Source organism: Corvus moneduloides, chromosome 22 (assembly GCF_009650955.1).
Source record: "Corvus moneduloides isolate bCorMon1 chromosome 22, bCorMon1.pri, whole genome shotgun sequence".
NCBI classification, from domain to species: domain Eukaryota; kingdom Metazoa; phylum Chordata; class Aves; order Passeriformes; family Corvidae; genus Corvus; species Corvus moneduloides.
This window is the reverse complement of record NC_045497.1, coordinates 2,335,382-2,358,033: the sequence shown is the minus strand read 5'-3', so window position 1 is coordinate 2,358,033 and position 22,652 is coordinate 2,335,382. Positions and strand designations below refer to the sequence as shown.

Below are 22,652 nucleotides of genomic sequence, written 5' to 3'. Positions count from 1 at the left end.
CCTTGAGTTGCACTGTTTTAGCTGGGATTCTCAGTTCTGAATCCCAATGGCCCCTTCCTGTTGGTCAGAGCAGTTGGAATGCTTGAGCCAGGTGAAAGTAAACCCCTCATCCTCTCTTTTTGTCCAAGGGAGGATAAATGGGTGAGTAAAAGACACAACAGCAGTGGGGAAAAGAGGAGAGATGTGAGGGGTGTGTAGCACACACGTGTTATCAAGGAGATAACAATGAGAACAAGGAGAAAACCTTTGTTCCCTGTCCCAACACTTGGATTTTATCTGTGCCCTAAACCCAGGAGTTCTGGGATGGTTGTTTGGGAGGGGTCAGCTGGAGGGGTGGGGATTCCCTCAGCAGATGGACTAACCCAGGCACCCTCTGGGCAGTTCTTGGAAACTCTGGACATCCAGGTGGCAAAAACCAACCTCAGCCTCCGCCTCTCCGGGCACGGGGTGATGCCAAGCACTGTGTGCTCCGTGGGAGAGGTGCTGGACATGGGATATGTCATGGCCAGGGACACGGTGACTTCCACAGTCAAGGTAAGGCCTCTGTGCAGAACTGCAAAGCACAGCAGGAGTTCTTGTAAGGAGGAAGACAACATAAACTGTCTCCTCCCAGATTTTGTCCAAGTGTGTCAATAACCAAAGTCCAGTATTTGATGGGGAGGGCGGGGGTTGCTGTGACACATTATGGGCAGCACTAATTGTGCCTTTGGTGGCATCTGGGGACACAGAGCTGCACTAAGGCAGCAAAATAAATTCAGCCACTTTGCAAACTATGGATCCTACAGGCCTGAGAATCAATTTCCTTAATGCAAATGCTGTTGTGTGAATGAATGTCACCAGATAGAGAACACTTCCACCCTGACCCTGCCGTTCTCCGTACAACTGGAGTCGCTCTCACCAGCGCGGGACAGAGACCGGCAGAAAATTCCATCCTTTCTTACATCCTCCGTGCAGAGAACGGAGATTGTTGGTAAACTTTCTTTTATTCTTTCCTCTTTTTCCTGTGCTGAAGACTCAGGAGGTGTAAAGCAGCACTGCTGTGTCCTCTTAGATCCACACAACTGTCACACCTGGGGCATCACAGCCCTGAAATTAAAGACCTCATTTTGCTCCCCAGTAGGAGCTGTAGTAATTCTTTCAATATGGGGAGCTGTAAATTTATGCAGCCCAAGCAAATACCCACAAGTAAGGAGATAGTGTTTAAATCTAAATAAGCCCACATTGTAATTGCATATTAAATATTACATTTAGAGATGTCCATCTCTGTAAAGAATATAGGAAGGGTTTGGTGATGTTGCTTCAGTTCCTCTGCAGATGAATGCGTCAAACTGATGGATGGATTTCTCTGGTGTTCTAACACCCTGTTTTGCAGCAAAGCCATGTATCACCTCTTATTTATTTGCTGTTCCCACAAAAATTAAATGGGTTTAAAATTTATGAAGAAGTAAAACGGAGCTGTCCTCCTTTTTTATCTGTATCCTCATCTTTGTTTACCAGGAACACAGAACTATAATGGCTTCAGTGTGTTCAGCGTCTCTCCAACAGGAGGAAAAATTGAGGCTGGGGAGAGCCAGGATTTTGTTGTTACTTTCAGCCCTGATCATGAAAGCCTCTACTACTCCGACCGTCTCAAGGTTCTGCTCTTTGGCAAGGTGAGACAATCGGGATTATGAAAATAGTGTAAATATTGGATGAACTGCAGTAGGGAGGAGAGGGCAGCTTTGGGGCCTTCTGACTTTCTTCAGGTTTAGATATTGTTATTAACTGATGACAACAGTGACTTGGGGTCCATCCCTGTCCTCTCCCACGGCGTGCTCGGGAGGTGACGGGAGCTGAGCACAGCTCCAAGGGGGCTCCTGCAGGGAGCATTTAATGGCAGAGCAGAGGGGAGAGGGGAGCCCCACCTGCCCAGCACGGCCTGGCAGGAGCAGGAGCACCAGGGAGCTGCTCCTGCAGCCACTCAGTGCCAGGTTCCATCAGTGGAGCTGCCCTGGGATGCTCCCGCCGGATGCGCAGGTGGCCGCGCCACGGGCAGCCCTGGCTCCTGCCAGGACACCAAAAGTTGGTGCAGAGTGACCACTAATGCCCAGCAGCAGCACTGCAAACGGGGCTGGGGCTGAGCAAGAGCTGCTCCTCTCCTTGCCAGCTCTGGGATTGCAGTTAGGAATGCACATCGGGATAAGCTGAAGGTGAATGGACACTTGACCCAAGTTTGGCAACAGAGAAGTTTTGCCTCTTTTAGTGGCTTTTGTATAAATAGTTTGTCCAGTCCCCTTCTGAGGCACATTTCCCAGGTTGTTTAAAACAGAAATGCCAGAGTGGGCAAGCCCAGGGGCAGATGCAGAACTCCTGCATTAGAGCCCAGGATCGTTGGGATCGTTCACATGGGAGGTGATGCCACGATTTCCTGGTGCTGCTGGGTCAGGTGCCAGTGGGATTCAGGTGACCTGAGCTGTCACCTGCATCCCGGACTTTCTGTCTTACCCAGCAAACAGCCCACGAGATCCAGCTGAAGGGTGCAGCCCGTGATCACCCCATGTTTGTGGAGGGGGGAGTGCCCCTGGATGTGCCTGTGGAGTCCTTGGCTGTGACCTCACCTGTGGCATCACAGAAAGCACTGGAAAGAGGTAAAAAGCCACCACTGTTTATTATGGAACAGGGAGGGATAAGATATGGGAACGTTCCTCTTCCTTTAAGAAAAAGGAAATTAAAGACAATTTTTCCAGAATCAGAAAAAATAAGCGTTATGGTACAGCATATAATCATAATACACAAAAAATGCAAGAAACTTTCTCACAAGGAAAGTTTTTCTCTTCATTTCAATGCAGTTTTGTCTTAACGATGATCTCTGCAACTTCCCTGCAAAAATGATTATAATGTAATACTACTATGAAGAATTAAGATACATTTGCTTTCTGCCACTTCTCTGAGGTGTATTAAACGTTTAGGAAATTATTTCATATATAATCACATATCCTGGATTCTCCTGTTTTTCCTGTAATGAAACTTTCAGGGGTTTGAAGTTACTCTTCCTTAATTCCTTGGGACAGGATCTGTGTTCAGAGACATAATGCAAGCAGCTCCTAACTCCTGAGCTGTAAATAGTTCCAAGCACACACACAGACGCAGGAATAAAGTACACAGAGGTGTGTTCCACAGGCTAGAAAACAAGCCTGGAACTTGATCAACAAGTAACAATTGCAGTTTAAAATTGCAAATTATCCAAACCCTCCTTTTCCTTAATTCCTCACTAACTCTGTAAAAGGATCTCTTTATCTGTGCCAACTCCTGAGTTTGCCACATCACTTTGTTTTGAACCATCCTGGTGCAATTTGTGTTGGTTCCAAAACTGCCAAAGGCTCAGTTTTCACTGTCTCAAAGTTGACTTGGTTGCTGTTTGTTTAGGGCCACAAGAAGCAGTGAAGTCCCTTCTCCTGCTCCTGGAGTATGTGGAGGGCTCAGCAGAGCCAGCCAGGGCAGAGCTCACCGTTGGGGCCATGCAAAGTCCTCTGCTGGCAGCCAAGAAGGTGAGGGAAATAAAACCTGCAGGTTTGTGCCAGGTGCTGTAGGGGATCCTGACAGTGTGTAAAGGGCTGCCCGTTCTTTCTGTCCAAAATTCACAAATTAAAAAATATAGCTTTTAGGGTTTCTGGTAAATTTTACATTATAAAAACATCGGTGTTTGAAAAGATTATTTTTCAGGGGCTAATATAAGAAATAGCCACAAAATTTAGCAGTTTGCTTCCCCAATCCTGAAACACAGAAGTTGGAGCCCAGAACTGAATTACAGTTCTGATCCCGTTATTTTAATAGAGTATTTTGTGACAAGGTGACACAATGAACGCCACAGTGGATAGCTGGAGTTTCAAAGGGCAGTTCGGGCAGGGGCAGTGCAGCCTCCGAGGCCCAGGTGTGACTGTGCCGTGTCTGTGCCAGGCCGTGGAGTTCAGCCTGGACAACGCCCCGGAGCTGCAGCGGGCTGGGTTCGCCCTGGACGGCCCGAAAGGAGCCCTGGAGCGCGGGCAGCTCAGGCGCATCGGCGTCTCGTGGGTGCCACCTGCCGACCTGCAGGTGAGGCACGGCCCCGGCGCGGCACCGAGCCCCTGCGGGTGTCACACCGGGCTCCGGCTGCGGTGTGACACAAAGCTCCTGACGGGCTGCGACAAAGGGCTCCTGTTGGGCTGTGACCCACAGCTCCTATTGGGGTGTCACCGACAGCTGGGATGTCACCCAGAGCTCCTGTTGGATTGTCACCCACAGCTCCTGTTGGGGTGTGACCCACAGCTGCTGCTGGGTGTGAGCAGCACTGGTGGCTCGGACACAGCCAGGTGACAGCTGTGTCCGAGCTGTAGTCCCTGAGGGAGCAGGGCTGGTACAAAGACCCCAGTGGGAACAGAAGCTGGGAACAGTGGGATGATCTGGAGCCTTCCTGCCTCCCCAGGGCTGCACTGGGCTGTGTGGTGACAATGACAGGGGTGAGCCACTTGTATCCCAAAGAACTTGGAATCCCTTCCTCCAGGTCACTGTTACGGAGCCCAAAGGCCAAAGTGCTGCTGCTGTTCACAGGCTCTGATGTCCTGAGGGAGCTCTGTAGGGCCCTGGGACAAAATTGCTGCAGCCCTGCCAGCACAGAACTGACTTTACACAGATCACTCTACAACACTGCTCCCATTTCTTCAGCCATGGGCTGCCTTTCCTTTGGCACATTCCTGGAAGTCAGTGGGGCCTTTGGATTTTCCGCTTTAGGAGCCCCATTGCCCTGGCTGCTTGTGCCTTGTAGTGTAGAAGTTGGATGTGATGTCCCAACAACTCCACGGGGCTGTGATTGCCCTTCCTGATTCACATCCTTGGGCATTCACAGAGACTGGAGGAATTGACTCCCCATGTGTGGGATGGCAGAATGAGTAGCTGGTTCCAAAATTAAAAGATTTCTGCCATCACATGCAGAAAGAGGCAGCAGAGTTCCTGGCAGGATGTATCCGGTCCACATCATGCCTCTTGGTAACCCCTGGTTCTTACACAACACTGAGCACTCACTGGGGGCTGACAGGATCTGTTTCCTTCCTGGCCCTCTCTGGGAGCTCTGCTGCTGCTCTGTGCCCAGCTGCCGTGGCTGTGACGTGGGGACAGTCTCTGTGGCACGCTGGGGACAGAATGCTGAGTCACTGTCATACCTCACTGGCTGCTGCATGAGCATCACTTGGGGATAGAGAGGAACCAACACAGTGGGCTGTAACCTGTCACCTGTAGCTATAACTGGTACCTTGAACACTGAGATGTGAGACAGAGTTTAGAAGGTGATTGACTCATGGCTCCTATGTCCAAAACACCAGGTTGGTTTTGTGTGTGGTTCTTTCTGCAGACCAGTGACCCCCCACTTGTGTCAGCCCTCCTGACTGTAAAAGGTGACATTACGGAATCCTACCGAGTCCTCTTCATGGCAAGAGTTGTGTCTGCATCTGCTGCCACTGACTGAGGGATCCAGGCCGAATGGAAAGGAAGATGGATGCTTATGATACTGGGAAATCCCTGGATCTCTGGTGAAACATGAGAAGATTTTGAGATTGTTGCAAATAAGTGAGGGCATCAGGGATGTGGGAAGGAAGGGCCATGTAACATTTCTGCTCTGTTTCCCCCAAAGTTCTCTGTAAACTCTGGTGCCAGTAGCTTCCTTTTCCAGCTGATTCTGTGACAATAATCTTGTGTTAGAAGAAAGAATTATTGAGGGCCCCAAGCAGCTATACCTGCTGTTAATCCCATGTCTCCCAAAGGTGGGCATTCCATCAGGAGGAGTATCTGGTTTACATCCACATAGGTGAGTTTCTATCTTTTTCCAATTTCGGATGCTTTTTATAGTATTTGAAAAAGCTTTGGCCTTTTTATAATCAGAATAAAGTTTCTTATTCAAGCCTTCTCCAAATCATTTGGGCAGTGACTTTTACAATGTACAGTCAAATCTGCCTGATAACACTTGGTCAAAGGGGAATATTCCTGTGCTGTTCCGTGGATTTGGTCAGACACTTGCCAGAAATCCTGGCTGTCTAGGAACTTTGCATTTCTGTATTTGCCTTCTGCTGAATTCTGGCTGAGAGCAGAATCCTTCTGTTCTGGGGAAGCCAGAATGCCCTGCAGGTGTAACTTCTGTCAGGAAGCAGCAGCTGGTTCAGGGCAAGTGCAGAGCTGGAGAATGGAGGGAGCAGGAAGGCCACAGCCATTAGAAACAGGATAATCCTGTGCATCTCGTATCATGCTCTTTCCTGAGTCACAAGCAGTCTGTGGCAAAGTTCCCTCCCCACCACTCCAAGGGCATGTTCCCTGATTCAGATGATGCAATCAGAAAATAGAAACGTTATTTGTAAATATCCCTGTGGTAACAAGCTAGGAACTGCAGGGAAAAGCAGGGAAGCAATTGTCACAAGGAACATTTTAACCAGGCTCCCCCTTTGACAGAGGAGGCTTGTAGCAGTGAAGAGGGGGTTGCTTGTTTTTCCAGCCAGTGTGTTTGATCCATTGAGATGTGTTCTCATTTAATAATGGATCGAGTGGCTGAGGAGTCACTTAACTCTTCAGTCTAAAGACTGCAGATGCTGAAGCAATCCCAGTGTCCTGGGGTGGGGAGGAGCTGGGGGGTGGCAGTGCCAGCCAGGGACAGCTCTGCTTTCCTTGGAGGCCCTGGGTGTTGCTGCTGGCGCGGCTGGGCAGGCGCCTGGAGCTGGGCACAATGGGCTTTGTGTGCTGGCTCTCCTGCAGCCCCAAAAGGGTGAGTAAATGCCACTACATCAAATAAAACCATTGCACAGAGCACTGCTCACTCAACAGTGGCCTCATGGTAGGGGAGTTGTCAGAAAGCAAGGAAGGGCACAGCGTGTGGGAGTGGAGGAGCTATTTCAAGCACTTAATTTGTGGGCATCCACTGTGTGAGGATCCTTCAGATTTCACTCCTGGAAGCCAAAAAGTGATGGCTGACAATAAATCAGTCTCCAGACTCTGGCTATGATAACCATAGAGAGTGCTGAAAATGTGTATCTACCAGGCAACAACACCCCTGTCTTAGGAATCTTCCACTTCACAGAGGTCAGGTACTGAGAAGAAGCATCCAGAGGACAAAAAGAAGCAAAAAAATTAAAGAATGCATGTAAAAACAGAGATATTGGTGCCCTCACAGGGTTAGGCTGGGTAAGGAGCGGGTGCCACCAACCGGCTGAAGGCACCACTGGTACCCAACAGCTCCGTGTGAGCAGAGGTGTCACCCAGTGTACCTGCATTCCTGGGACTGCAAAACTTGCATCAATACTTTCACAAGATTGAAGTGAACATAAGGTTCTGGGTTTCACTGGTCAAAGTTTCCATGTTTAAAACTCAAAATGTGTTTGTTCTCTCAGGGGGAGGGTTGGACCAGAATAACAGGAACAGGTGGTTATTTCTGGAGGGCTGAAAATAAAGTAAACTCTTCCTGTAAAACTCCAGCTGACGTTCTGTAAAGCACTTATGGAAATCTGAACAAGTTCTAGTCCCTTTCATAAGAGAAAAGCCTGTTATTTTAGCTGGCGCCTCAAAAGTGATCATATTTGACTTCTTGGGGGCACACTGGCTGCTCAGACAGGATTGGGTTTCCCTCTCTTGGATTGCTTTGTTCTTTGGGGGCACAGAGTGCCAGCCCTCACATGGGGCAGCACTTGGGCAATGAGAGACACAGGCTGATGTGGAAGGGAAAACGGTTGGATGTGGGAAAGCAGATCCATTGGGAAAGTGTGCAGGACACTACTACAGTTACTGTCTCTGCAAAATGTAACCTTGGGTGTTCCACTGCCATTGCACTGAGAGTTACCACAATTAGAATCTTCATGGTGCAAACCTGCAATGGTCGGAGAGGCACACCTTCAGTTTACTGGAAATTTAGGGATCTGTGAGGATGCTCCTACCCACACAATTCTCATGTAGAATGTATTTTATGTGCAACAGCTTCTTGATATTTCTCCAATAAACAGAAAATTGACTGGGACAACTGAAGACTGGAAACAATTCCCTGGTAACTTAGACACATGGAGCTGACCCAGGAGTAGTGGGTTTAGGCAATTCCTTGAGCACAGAGCTGAGGGTGCTGGTGTGTTCTCCTGGCACTAATCAAATCCAAGTCCCAGTGCCCAGCAGAAGCTCAGCACAGCTCCTGCACGTTCGTCTCTTGGAAAGGCACAAAATCCTGTTCAGTTCTGTGCTTCCAGAGTGGGTTATCCACAGTCGTAGCACAGTGGGCATTAAACCTGCCAGGGGACTCCAAGCATGGAACCTGGTGTTTCTGTTTCCATATTACAGGACTCCAGGAGGGATGGAGCTGTTACTGTGAGGACAGTATGGAAAATGCCACCTCAGAAATATTTCCATATTTCCCAGAAGATTAAGTTTTCTGCTCGTCTAACTGCACTTGTGACCATTTTGCTTTCAAACTGAGCTTTGCAACTGTGACCACTCTTGGGTCCCTGGACACAAACTTGTGCTTTCAGATTTGGATCTAAAAGCAAACACGAACTTCATGGTGCTGATGCAGTTCTGGTTTAATGAGTAATTCACACTCGTGTATGATCTTCATAATCCTTAAAAGCAAACCCAGCTCATTTCTAAAGCAGAAAGTGAGAGAGTAAGCATTAGTGTCATACACATTTATTAATTCATGTTCTGCTTCTCCAGAAGTGACTTCAGCAATTGCTTCACACGCATGAGCACAGGTTTCACTAAATGAGCAATGGCCCCATGACCTTTAGCAGTGCTAGAAGGAAACAATGCTGTCACTTTGTCACATGCCATTGCTGAACCTGGAAACACTGGGTTTCAGTTCTATGAATCAAAAGTAGGGAATATCACCTGGTGCTTTCCAGGCATTGTGTCCGTTGGTGCTTTCCACGGAGTGGCTGCCCCCGGGATTGGGCTGGGCTGGCCCTGCCTGGACACCAGATGCCAACAAAGCCACGCCATCACTGCCCTCCTCAGCTGGACAGGGAGGAGAATACAACAAAAGGCTCACGGGTGGAGATAAGGAATTTCTACATTTGAAATGTTCGACACAGTTAAATAGCCTGGAGCAAACCGATCCCAAAGAGCCGTCAATACCTTTTCAGTCGTGTTTCATGTGTTTTAACAAGACTATTTTTAGAAAGGGAAATTACCTGCTCTTCTAAACATTTGTTTCTGACTCATATATTTCATACTAGGTTTCTCATTCCTTTATTTCTCCTTCAATCCCTCTGGCATAGCAGAGGCACAGGCGTGTGTCCAGCTGCTGCACACCTGATGCATTCTGTTCTGGTAAGAGCATCGAGCGCGGTCCCGAATCGCTACAGGGAAATGTCTGCAAGCCGAGCCCTCTCCCTTCCCTGTATCCCCTCCCTGACCTCCCGGTCACGGCAAGCGGGGCTGGGGCTGGGGCTGGGGCAGGGGCACTGCGGGGGGAGCCGGGCAGCTCTGCCCCGCCCGGCCCCGACCCCTCCCGCGGGCGGGCGAAAGAACCGGAGCCGCGGGGCCCGGCCGGGGCGGTCCTGCCTGGTCCTACCCTGCCCTGCCTCGCCGAGGCTCTGCCCCCCCGGCGATGATGCCGGTTATTTATTCCGCTGCCCAGCACGGGCTGTCCCCGAGGGCTCGGTGTCCCCTTTCAGCGCCGGCCCCGTGTCCTTGAAGCAGCGGCTGCGGCTCCCCGCGGGCTCCGGCAGCCGCGGCGCTCACGGACACTCGCCCGCACCCTGGGCACTCGCCCGCACCCTGGAGCCTCCCGAGCACATGCAGCAGCGAGACGAGGCACTTTTCCTTTGGCCACCTGCTGATCCCATCCCGGGTTCCCCCTTTTCCTAGGCATCGCTCTGTTCTGGGAACAACTGTGAGAAGTCTGCCCGGTGAGTAACCCACTGCCTGTTCCCAAACCTCTCCCACCGTGACCAAGTGACATTCCCACACCAGGACAGCGACTTGCTGATGGCCATCCCTTACAACTTCTGTTTCGATCTCTAAGACAGTCAGCAACTTTTAAATTTCACTTGGCTGCCTTTGTTCTGTAGACTGAGGTGAATGGTCCTCTCCCAAGACGACTCTGAAATGTCACTTTGGAACAGTTTGCAGATCCTCTCCTGTGGTCAGAACCATCGTTCTGGTACAGGAAATCCTTTGCAGGAGGTTCAGTACGTACAACCCTGCTGTGGCAGCTGCACTCATGAAATGTCACAGGAGCTGTTCTCCTTTTGTACTGCACTACAGCTGAAAAAAAGCCATTTCTGGCTGCATTGGACCTCTGCAAAAATAACTTTAGAATATCTGGGGGACGCAGGCAGTTGTCTAGACCAGCATTTTCAGATAGGACTATGGTATGAGGCACCTCATCTCAGCTACCTTTAAATAACACTGATTTGGTTTTTTGGGAATCCTTCACGAGTCATTCTCTCTCCCAAGCAAGAGTAAAGCACCACTCAATAAAAACATTTCTTGATTCAGAAGCAACTTTTCCAGTGGGATTATTTGCATGTTCTCATCTGGAGTAATGGTACAGCTATGAACAACAATCTAAAGTGGTTTTGCTCCATACTCTTATTGAGTGCTTTCCCTTTCCCACCCCAGGGAAGTGCATTCCCTGTCATACATGTCTTCTTTAAATCAGTGAATCATCTGCCTTCCTTCACAGATGCCCTCAGAACATGTCTGATTGGACAAGTCTGTGGTATGTCTGGTAAGTTGGCTTTTAATCTTACTAACCCAGAACCATTTGGAAGTTGTTATGAGCAGTACTTGGAGCAAGGCAATGGAAACGCTTCTCTCGGGCAGGATCAGGGAAGGGTTTCTCTGTTTTCTCAGAGCTGCCAGAGGAAGGGACTGGATGAGGCATGGGGAGATTGGGTGTCAGGTGGGGACCAGCATTCATCCAGGGCTGCGTCATCTTTCCCTTCTGAGTGCACTGGAGTTGAACTGAAGGGCTTGTTTGTTCTTCCTAAATAGCCAGAGCTTTGCTGGTCATTGGCTCTTTGCACAGGGCAGCTTCCAGCAGGGATTTGTTGGGATGTGGCACTGCCCTGTCCTCGGCTCGCTCCCTTCTACGGGACAGGGACAGTCACCCTCTGCTGCGCTTCTGAACTCCAGCGAGCACAGAGCTGAGCACTGCCTGCTGGAGTGCCTGGAAAGGGGAAACTGGGATAAGAGAGAGAGGATTCACAAGGGGATTCATCCCTTGTCTCACACGTGTTACAGGTGCGCTGACATAGTTTCCATGGTTTGCATTCTGTCCATACTTTGGTGGCAGCACACAGAGGGAGTTGGTTACTTTTACCTCGTTCAGTCTGGAGCAATTTTGGTTGATACTCTTTGCTTTCTTAACATGTGCTGCTACACAGAGCTGTTTAAAAAGACACAGTTACCAAAAATGGATTGAGAAAGCTTCTAAAAGCCTCCATGAGAAGAGTGAGTTACTTTGAGAAACTGAGGGGTGGGAAGGTGGAGTTTCAGTGGAGAGGAGAACCTGAAACACAGATACATCAGCCTAGGTACATTGTAAATTGTTAAATGATAAACTTCCTTAAACAATAGCTAGAGATAGAATTGTGTTTTCAAGGCATAAATATAATTTAATATAATATCATTGCCATGCTCATTTATAAAGAGAGGCACTAGACTTGTGGAAGTTCCTGCTTGTATTTCCCTCCAAGTACAAACCCTCTCCTGCTGTGGAAAGCAGAGCCATTCTCCCTGCAGAGAAGTTGAAAATAACCCAAAATAGTGAATGTTACAGCACCTGTGAGCCAGAATGGATTGTACTGATGGGCAGTAGTTCTTCAACTTGTGACTGAGTATTTGTGATCCAACTTTCTAATCCAGGATCCAGCACCGTTCAGAACTAAATCAAGGAGGCTTGGCCTGTCTTCCAGTTATTTAGAGTGAAATTATATTCTGATTTAGAATAAGTAAAACATAAGCAGTAGAATGATGGTGTTTTCCCTCCCTCTTTCAGGTTGATCTTGCTGACGGTGTTCCTGCTCCTGCTCTGTGGGGTCTCAGCGAGCTGCATCAAATTCTGCTGCCGGAAGAAGAGGCTTCCAGTGGAGACCTTCCCTCGGCACCCTTGTGACTTGACAGCGATTGGCATTGACAGTGACAGCACTGCCCACAGCACAGTGACCTGTGAGTATCCTCTGGGAGTCACCTGTTCCATGGAGCATTGCTCCGGAACCTGTGCCTGGAATTCTGTGTCCAGCCCCGGCAGGAATGGGAACTTCCCAGTGCACTCCCAGAACAACTTTCAGCCCCACAGGGTGGGCACAAGACGTGAAGGGAGGGATCAGGGTGGCACAGTGAGTGACAGTGAAGACCAGGAGTGATTCTATATGGACAGCTTTAGTGTACAGGGCAAATGTTCTGACACCACAGAAGTCTGTAATTTCCTGGAAAAAAGCAGGGCTAGCCCTTTATATATCAGTGTTCCACGCAGGTGTTTAATTTTTATTTTTCATTCTTTTTCTTCACAGCATATAGCTCATGGCAGTACCCTCCAAGTGTCCAGATTCCTTCGGTATTTGTGGATATGGATAAGAACACTGTGTCCCCTCCAGCTTACAGCCTCTATGCAATGGACCTGCCACCTTCCTATGATGAAGCTGTTCAAATGGGAAAGCAAGTGGCATGGATAAACCAGAAACTTAATGACATCCCTGAACAGGTGACACCCGGTGGGCTGAATCCCAGCCAGTCCCCACCTGACACAATCAACAGAGATCCAGCAACACAGGCAGATTCAGAAGATTCAGAAAATGCCACAAAAGAACAGCCACAGATCTGACTCAGTTCAGATGGGGAGTAAAGGAAGGGAAGGACTGTAAGAGTTAAAGAAGACATGAAGAGTTTGGGTTTATAAGTAGGTTATGATGGAAAGATGTTTCTTCTCATGCCCTTGTAATGATCTGTCAGAAGAAATGTTTTCTGTGACTGCTGTAATCCCCTGGTAAAGCTTCTTCAAGGATATGAAATGAGGTAAAAGGGCAGCAGTTTAAAAATGCCTGTAAAAGTGGGACATGAATGCTTGTTCATCTTCTGATAAAAAAATTGTTCCTTGTGTCCAGCAATAAAAAAGGTCAGGAGAATTTTGCCACCTTGGGAATACACACTCAGAACAGTACAAACAGGAAGCTGTTGTTCTAGAACAGAAGTTTCCCAAGCTGGAGTTGAAGGGGGAATCCCAGCAAGTGACACTGAACAGCCTCTGTAGTTTCTCTTCTTTTGAGAACGTCAGCTGTCCAGAAAACTGCTGAGGACAAAGTGCTGCACAGTGGCTCACGTTCCTCAAGGAGCAGGAAGATGCCAGGACAGGAGAGAGTGGAGGGAAATGCTTTGTGTTGTTTCACAGCTACACACAGGGAAGGAGACAGATGAGACACGACACTTCTGTCGTGGTGGTGGTCATGACACCTGAAGGGATTGTTTCTGAGGTTTTGTAAATCTTTCCATTTCTATTTTCAAGACGAGTTGCCTTGTGGGTGGGTTCCTTTTGCTATTTGTTTTTTCCAGATAAAGTACACATTAATTCCAAAGAGACACTTGCACACATGGTTTGGTATTACTGATGTGTTTCAAATATTCATCAAATGTTTCAAAGACGCCTTTATATTTTGTTATCTGCTCAGGTGTCAGGATCTCAGGCTGCACAGGAAAGGAAAAACACAGGTTCCTGGCAGCTTTTACCAGTTCAGAACATGGACGAGCTCAGGAATGAGCAGGGTGACACAAAACATGCTCGTGCCGAGCCATCCAGAATAAGTTAGAGATACAAATACCACAGTACAGGCTGGGCAAAAGTTCAAAGAAATTACTCTTAGGGATATTCTTCATGAAGTACTGATAGAGGGATAATTGCTGAGCATCATTTTAAAACTGGGAGCTTGGAGCTGATTACAGCAGTTGCATCCCAGACAAAAATATGGGCTGTAGAAGCAGGTTTTTAATGCCAGCTCTTTCCCTTGCCGCTGCATATTCCAAATGATCCGAATTTTGTCCACTCCTAAGCAGTGATTTTCTTTGAATCCACTTTAGCAAGGTGCTAATCTGGCTGCCTTTAAGAACATGAGCAATCGCCCGGGTGGCTCATTGCTCTGGAAAAGAGCAGCAACCAAAGCCTGAGCACTCGGTGCTATTAGCGAATGTAGCATAAATTTAGGTGTCTGTCATTAACAGGCAGCAGAAGTGGTGGGCACAAAAGCCTGCACAGCTTTTAGAAGACTGTTATTCTCTGACAACCATTACTGCAAGAACTGCCCTGGAAATGAGCACTAATGATTTAAAAATGAAGATCTCTGCCAGCCGCAGGCCCGACATGCTGCTACAGAGTGATGTGTGTGAGCTGTCCGTGAGTCTGGCTCCCGAGGGAAGGGTCGCTTCTGTATTTAACTTACATGTAACTTACTATGAGGGTTGACTGGTGTAACAAATCTGCTTCTCTTGTGTCTCCTCTCTGTCATCCTTCATTATATTTCTCCTGTTTTATTCTTTCCTCTGCCTTCCTTATCTGTGTCAAGATGGAGACTGGGAATAACCCAGGGTAACTATTTGGATGTCTCTGGCTGGAAGTGCAATATGTGCCCAGTCCTGGATGTCTCCAAGTCACAAATACAGTAGATGTATTTTTATTTATTGACATTTTCCACAGCACTCAGAACAAGGTTTCTGCCCTTTCAAAGAAGGAATATGTGTTGGAGGGAAATGGCTGAGCGCTCACTCACAAGTAGAGATGGGAATTCAAAGCCAGGCAAATGAAACAACCGTGACTGACACAAGAGGGCAGTCCCTCCCTTCTCCCTGTGCGCAGAGGATCGTCACCGGCATCGGCTCGGGAAGGGACTGAGCTGGCTGGACGAGGACGGGGAACAACCACCGCGGTTCGAGTTCCCTGCCCTGCCCTTCGCGCCTTGGTTTGCACAACGCCTCGGCAGGGCCTGACACGGGACCTGCCAAACTGCAAGTTTTGCTCTGTTTGATCAGAGGAGATGCAAAACCCCAAGAAAAGCCCAAATGCCTGTGACTTCCTAGGAATAAGGGCATAATCTGGTGTTTCCTTTCTAACACCTAAGGAAAAGTCATGTTTTGCCCAGGTTCTTGCCTTATAATGTGGTTCATTAACTCGAACAGAAACCATGTGCTAACACCAACTACTGACCCAATCAGCCCTCAGGAACACGGACTGTCCTCTGCACACCAAAAGCAGCTCAGTTTGCTCCGTGACCTTCATAGTTAGGAAATTATTAAGGCCTTTCTTGTGACCTGCCTTCTCTAGAGCCTGCTAAGGGTAACCCCATGCTGGAGTCCTTCTTGCAATGGAGGGTTGAAGAGATCCCTCATCCCTACACAGCTCCTGTTTTCATGGAACAGTTAGAACTTCACATTTTTGAAACCTACAGTCCTCTATCACTTTGCTTGAAATTGGTCAGTGGATTCAGAAGTTATCAGTTGGGTGTGCAGTGTGGAAGGAGGGGAAGCAGGACACAGATTTGACTGTGATTCCAAAGCCTCACTTCCAGAATAAACCAGGTTTAAAAAGAACACCAGGTGGGAGGTTGGTCCCACAGCAGGTTATAGGCTTGGCCTGATGGAGGATCTAAGAACTCTGGTTTGTCAGGCTGGTGGTTTTCACCATCACTAGATGTGTTCAAGTCTGATTATATCCACACAAGCTTTGTGACATCTCTAAGGGAAAAGCCCCTCTCTGTAATTACCCAAAGTGCATTTTTAATTGTGATTTATATTTGGTCCTCAGTTTGGCACTGTTCAGCATGCAATTTTTCTTCTCTCATTTGTTCAAAATGATCATTTTGTCAGTTATTTTCTGCTGTTCTTTGCTGGCTGTGTGAAAGAGCCTGTGCTGGGGAGATGGACTGCTGAGGCTGGAGCCTCCATCACTGTCTCTCCTCTCACACAAATGCACTCAGCACGAGCACTTGTGCTCAGAAAGAAAACGCAGTCATGGAAGTAAATTTCCTCAATAATTCATGGGCTTTATAGCCCAGAGCAAATTATACCTTGGCTCTGTCACGAAATTCAGGTTGCAAATCCCTTTATAGGCAAGCTCGTTAACAATATAAGTAAAGTGGTACCTCTAGAATGGCTTTGGTAATTGATGCATTATAATCTTTGGAGAGTATTTAGTGGTGAACCTTCAGCAGCCAGACTGAGGCATCGGAGGGGTCTGGATACAGGAAAAGTCAGAGAAAAAAACATTTCTTTGTTTGCCTTGCAGTTGCCTTTGTCTGCCTCACTGGCCTCAAATAGCTCAGAAGGTTTGGTTGCTTTGTTTTCTAACTGCATTTTGTCTTTATCAGCTGCAGTTTCTGAGGGAAAAGGTTCCCTGCTGCTGCCAGTACAGATGAGTGGGACACTTGGACACATGCAAAACCTGCTCATTTATGGAACAAAATATCTCTGCCACAACCACCTTCCACAATCTTAGCTGCCTGGTTCTGATCCTAATCCTCTTTGCCTGTTAGAACTTTTTTTGTTTAGGGAGACATTGCCTAATATTGCTGCTTTCCTTCACCCACAATTAAAATTCAAACTGCAAGAGATGCCTTGGAATCCTTTTCAGAGCAGACAATGAAAAAGTATCACAGGGGAATTGTGCTCTAAAAACTGGAAAAGACAATAAATGTTTTATGAAATTCTACATCCTAAGGTCAAACTCAATGCACAAAAAAGGCTTAGGTGCAAACACACATTGCTGGGAAAACATTTTGTTCTGGTCAGTCAAAATTTAGAATATAAGATGCCAGAGCTCTTTTTATCTTACTGGGAGGAAAAAGAGGCCTGTAGAAAAGAAGGAAGACTTTCAAAGATATTTCAATTTTTTTTTTTTTAAATAACAAAGCTCACCTTGAGCACTCAGAGAAAGGAGAAAATCAATTTCTATTTCAACCTAGAAATGCCTGAATCTGCAGTAAAGGGCTTAATTTTTACTCACTTTTTACCTGCTTTTCCTCAAAAAGGAAACAGAAGAGAAGAGACTGATGTCAAGCTCTTATTTGTGCATTGTTTTTTCTCTTTCCATGCTAGGAGTTTATGGCATAAGCTACTTCCTTCCACAGCTAAGAAAGTGAAGTCCCAAGGTCCAAGTACTGACCTGGAAAACCCAGTTTGCTGCCTTTTCTGCCAGACTTCCCACATGACACTGGTCTGTAGAACAGGGACTGTAGCACTGCCTTTTCTTGCACAGAATTTGGAGGATGAATACATTGAGCGTGGGCTGCGCTGTCATATTGAAATACAGGTACAGTCAGAGCATGATGAACTTTGTGTGGGACATGAAGTACAGGAAAAAACCTCCCCACTCCCTCCCCCTCTTAAGGGGCAAATCTGGAGAAGAAACTTGGGCAAAGTGTGAGATTTAGAAACAGCCCCTGGACTTCAGGTGCCTCATCCAGTCATCATCACAACATTCCTAACTAGGGGAAGATGCTGAGGGGAGAGAGGCAAGAAGCTTTGTTCAGCTCCATGGGGCTGGAAATGCTTCATTCCCCAAAACCCCTTGCCAGGCAGCTGTCAGAGAGCCCAGGCCGCTGTGCTGAAGGTAGGAGAAGCTGCTCTGCCCCGCACATAAGGTCACTCCAGCTGGGTTTGAAGGCAATAGAGATGTGATTAGCCGGCAAAGCAGACGGCCATAAAAATAAACACCCAGTGTGTGTTTGGAGAACGTTTCCTCTGCCCTTGGCTGAGCTGCCTGCTCCCAGCAGATGGGGGAAGTGAGCCGGAGTGGCCCCGGTGAAGGTCGGCTGGGCAGACTGCAAGGCCAACACACACAGCGGCAATTACATTTAGTGCGGTTATTTGGAGGAAAAAACCGTGGTATGCTTTTATTCCTTACTTATTTCACATATCGACTTTTCTCTCTTGATAAAAGGCCCACCGTACCTGCTGTAAAATACTGAAATTCAAATTACTTGGGCCATCTGGGAAATAAAAAAGCGTATGTTCAGTTATTTTCCACTGTAATAATGAGGAAAAATTCGGTGATAACGAGTAGGGTTATCTTTCAATCAAGAAACATCCTGGAGTGTGACAGACTCCAGCTCTACCACAGATATCCTGGGCATCTAGATAGGTACCAATTTCAACGTCTCTGCCTCTATTTTCCACTGGTAAACAATTCTAGGATCCAGAGGTTGGAAAGGACCTTTGGACATCCCCTAATCCAGCCCCTCCTGCTCACTGGGGCCAACCAGAACAGCTTGCCCTGCCCACTCTGGCTCTGAATTCTCCAAGGATCTCACTGCCCATCTGGGCACTCTGTTCTACTGTCTGACCCCCTCCCCCCTTTACAGTGAAAATAGGTTTTTGAATGTTTGAGTGGAATTTCCTGTATTTGGGATTGTTCCCACTGCTTCTTACCTTGCAAGCTGGTGCCTACTGAGATAAGTCTGCCTCTGTCTTCTTTCTACTCTCCCCCCAGGTATTTATACACATTTATAGATCCCTCCCGTACCACCTCATCCTGAGGCCAAAGACTCCCAGCTTGCTCATCCTTCCCTCATACGTCAGATGCTTCAATGCCTTAATCATCCAAATATTTAACTCCATCTTTTCTCCAACTTGTCTAAATCATCCAGGAATTTCCCCTGAATTCCAGTGTGCTGTTTAATGGATTTCTACTGCATGTGGAACAAAGAGCTGCAGAAAGCAGAGCGTGAAGTCCCCCGTGGCCGCCTGTCCCTGCGCCTCCTCCCCTGGCTGGCGGCGGTGCCACCTGGGCAGGAGCTGATTGCAGGGCTGGCACTGTCATTGCATCACCTCACACAGCCGGGGAGCACCACGAGTGCGTGACGGCGGCCACCTCGGCGTGGCCCCACGGGAAGGAAATTGCCAAGGTGAAATCAGAGGAAGATGCATCTCCCCTCTCTCCTCTGCTCTACATGAACTGTTTAATCAGAAATGGACGAGCTGCTGGAAAGCAGGAAAAATAAATGCAACCTTCTCCCTGCTTTGCATGGGGCTTTGGGGTGGAAGGTGCTACAGAAATACCCCTCCTTTGGGAGACCATGCTTTAGAAGCGCAGGAAATTGCTTGGATTAAAAAAAGAACACAAGGAATAATGCTTTTCCAGCCAGAGAGGGAAGAGAGATTTCCCTTCCTTTCTCTAGTTTATCACATTGTCACCAAGAAGAAAACCGTATTTCATCAGAGCATGGCCTTGCTCCCCCAGGTTTCAAACAAAATGGTTATCGATGAAAAAATCGTACATGAATTGTAGCTAGAGATACTGCAAACCCACTGCTCAGTGCTATGCCAGAATAATAATAACGAAAATTCCAAGTTTCTCATTGATTCCTACCTCTTGGTTTCCTAACACACCCCACTCTTCTAGGTACAAAACCTACACCCCAAAATCTCCAAGCTTTAATCAACATGCAAGATGCCAGGTAACACATGTTAATGTAATTAGCACAAAAAATCAGGATAATTTGAGCAGCTATGGAATTAGTCTGGTGACTTCTTCATCCACTTATAATTATAAATCATAAAAGTGCAAGTGTGTACATGTGTCTAATCAACTGATGGCTGTCACACACAGCCCTTCTTCCTGTCCCCTTGATTTGTGTGATCAGGCCTGGTCCTTTCAGGTGGCCCCTTGGTGCCTCTTCCTTCCGTATCTCTGTGCAGACACTTACCCACAGACCTGTGGTCAATCCTGATGCCCAAACTGGCTCCTTTGAGTCTGAAACAACATTCAGAGAAATGAAACTGAAAAAAAAAAGGGAGTTTCTCATCCATCTGGAGATGGGGTGGGGGATGGAAGAAGCAACTGCTAGGTCCAAAAATCAGTCAGATTGCTCTTTATGACATGAGCCCCAAACCACAGGTGTGCATGTGGAAGGGTCTTTCTTCAAATCTGCGTGTTTGAGCTCTAGTGATTCACATCTAAAGCTGTGGCTGCATTGTCTTGAATTCAGGGAAGGCTCCAGTATAAAATCTCTGGCACAGGAAGTTCAGTTTCCTCTCCAGGTTTCCTTCCTCCACCTCCTTATATGCAGAATAGCATGGAACTCACTTCAGCCTTGCCACTGCGAGTGAAAACTCTTAGGACTGCAGAGCAGTTTGAGTTTATGGCCCACACCTTCAGCTCAAGTGTTCAAGGAAGGCAGCACAGGTCAGTGGATCTTGGTGACAGCACTTAATCCCAAAATATCCTCAACTGCTGAGCTGTGTTTTGTACCTGCACATGAAGCTGCACCCACTCCCCAAGCAAACATAATCAACAAGGGTGATACAGTGTCCCTTAGTGACATTCACCCCATTTCCACTGTCAAATTCTTATTGATGACAGTGGGCATCAATCAAAGGCAGAAAATTTGGCCGTCGCGTAACTTTGATACAATTACAAAGTAAGAAAAACTGTGGAAAAGCAGGTTTGGATCCAGTCAATGCCTAAGCTACCACTAATTATAACAGGCTCATTTCACTTTCTAGATATTTATCTAGGCTTTGGTGTCCTTTAAAAACAGCTTGCTAGACTCCAGGCCAAGGGCCAGGCAGTTCAATTGCCCAGTTTGAGCCTCAAACTAAAACAGGAAAAATGTGAACAGCATTACAACTGGAAGTCGATGTGAAGTTTGCTGGGAGAATGGCAATGTTTGAATGTTGCAAAACATTAGATCTCTGAGCTACGTCCGTAGGAACAGGATCTGTGTGTCTGTGAGCAGAGATCCTCACCAGCATCCCAGAAGCAAAATGCCATGGAGTGGGCACTCAGCAGGGCTAAACTGCAGTATGGCAAGGCACTGATGCAGCTCATGATGCTTCCAGTTCTGGTATCTGGTCGTGGGGCTCTCTCTGGGATGTGTGGCTCTGCTACCAGAGCACAGTGCATGTGTTCCCTCCAAGAATTCTCTCCTGGTGTAACAAACCCCGCAGGCTGTACTTGCAGAGTGTGACTAAGCTCCACCAAGCAGAGGTTATTCCATCCCCAGCCCCTCTCCTGAACAGAACGTGCTATACTGGGGAAGGAACAGAGGCAGCACCTGCCTCAATACCTTTCACAGCACAGCTGGAGCAGACACCCGCAGAGCTGCAGTGAGAGAGGGAGAGCACCTACACGGCTCAGCCCCCTCCAGGACAGCCCCAGCACGGACTGTTCTGGGCAGTGGGACTGGGAACAGGACAGGCAGGGAGCTCTGGTACCCTCCTGGATCGACTCTTTGTTCCCAAGATCCCCCCTCTCCTCTCCACTGCCAGACAGAAATACACAGATCTGGCTTTAGCTGTAGCACAGCCTCAGCAAGTGCAGAAAATAACCTCAGGCAGCCCATGCAGACAGAGCAGAACACTGCCCTTGGCTCCTCTCTGCCAGCTTTCCCAGGAGACACGTGTTCCCAACGTCCAGCCTCCCGCCAGGCTGGAAAAACGCCACAATCTCAAAGCACAGACACAGGGGAGTCACCTCACTGCCAAAGGCAGCAGGTCGGCCGGGGCAGCGGTGAGGGGTTAAAAGCCACGAGTCACCTGCTACTTCATACAAGAAAACAGAAGAGCAAAAGAGTCATTGAGTTTCAGTCACATCCAGATGCTCAAAGTGAGAGATTAATAAATAATAAATAGGAGTAGCATCAATTACAAATGCCAAAGGGGGATGATGTCTCTGGATGCATTTCTGCTGACTGGTGCATATTAGAAAACCACAGAGTGCTTTTAGCTTTGACTCCAACATTAATTTTGGCAGCGGAAAGAGGTTTTATTAAAAGTACTGAAAATGTCATTCATCTTTATTCGTATTACATTTCTTACAAGGCTTTAAACCCCAATATGGAACTATGGGGAGATGAAAAAATTGAAATTGACTCATCTGATCGTAAAAATAAATGAAACTCTAAACATGTTCTAAATAGTAAGAAGTACATTTGGATATTATATTTCTAATACTGTAAGGTGGTGCTGATATTATCTGTTTTTCAAGGTTTGTTTTTTCTCTAAGGTGTTCTTTTTGAATCCCTTACAAACTAAATCATTTGTAGGTATGCTATGATGGTAGCGCATAATCCATAGGGGAAAAAAATAAATAAAAGGTGGGAATGTGAAGAACTGAAACAATTCAATTACTATTTTTAAATTCAAAGGAAACAAAACTATTCTTTGAAGTACTACCCAGTAATCTAAGAGGTTCAAAGTTCTGCTGTAAGCCCATCCATTTATTCAGAACTGTCACCATGTTTTTTGTCTATTTTAGTTAAGTGCTGAATTGAATATTGATAATGCTGGATCTTTTCTAGGATGTTCCAAAGCCGAAGTTAGTGGGAAATTTGAGTTACTTACAGTCTAGGACCCCTAACCTGGAATTCAGATTTTTCTGCTGCAAATGCAAAATTTCCAAAATCCAAATTGAAAAGAAAAAAAAAAAAAAAAAAAATTCTGATGCAAATCCCTACTGGCACCACTGTGGCAGAAATCCCAAAAGCCCAATGGCCTTTATGTTGTATTGGATTGGCACAACACACCCCAGAAACAGAACAGCACAACTCCACCTCAACACACGTTGGCAACACTGGGGCTCTGTTGCTGAGCTTTTGGAGGTGAGAAATGGGCATTTCATGTTGCTCACGGTGTAATATGAAAGCTGGTTTCCAGCTGTTACAGTTCTTGAGTAAAAATGTCTTTAATCAAGC

General features: G+C 47.2%; 2 protein-coding genes across 7 annotated transcripts in view; both read left to right on the top strand.

Moving 5' to 3' along the window:
* Positions 1-5,993, top strand: part of CFAP74 (cilia and flagella associated protein 74) — a 36,494-nt gene extending 30,501 nt beyond the window's left edge. For 5 of the 6 annotated variants that reach the window (XM_032131700.1, XM_032131704.1, XM_032131703.1 and 2 more), the window contains 8 exons: positions 22-141; positions 382-534; positions 841-970; positions 1,498-1,652; positions 2,489-2,627; positions 3,406-3,527; positions 3,937-4,071; positions 5,363-5,993. In XM_032131700.1, coding sequence (XP_031987591.1) covers positions 22-141; positions 382-534; positions 841-970; positions 1,498-1,652; positions 2,489-2,627; positions 3,406-3,527; positions 3,937-4,071; positions 5,363-5,476 — 1,068 coding nt within the window. In that variant the 3' untranslated portion in view covers positions 5,477-5,993. The remainder of the gene's footprint in view (positions 1-21; positions 142-381; positions 535-840; positions 971-1,497; positions 1,653-2,488; positions 2,628-3,405; positions 3,528-3,936; positions 4,072-5,362) is intronic. The other variant, XM_032131701.1, reaches the window with a different exon arrangement.
* A 3,563-nt stretch (positions 5,994-9,556) lies between these two features.
* TMEM52 (transmembrane protein 52) lies at positions 9,557-16,571 on the top strand. The gene is made up of 4 exons (XM_032131726.1): positions 9,557-9,881; positions 10,661-10,705; positions 11,978-12,147; positions 12,492-16,571. Exons 2-4 carry the CDS (start codon positions 10,674-10,676, stop codon positions 12,800-12,802), a joined length of 513 nt encoding a protein of 170 aa, XP_031987617.1. The 5' UTR covers positions 9,557-9,881; positions 10,661-10,673; the 3' UTR covers positions 12,803-16,571.
* The last annotated feature ends 6,081 nt before the right edge of the window (positions 16,572-22,652 follow it).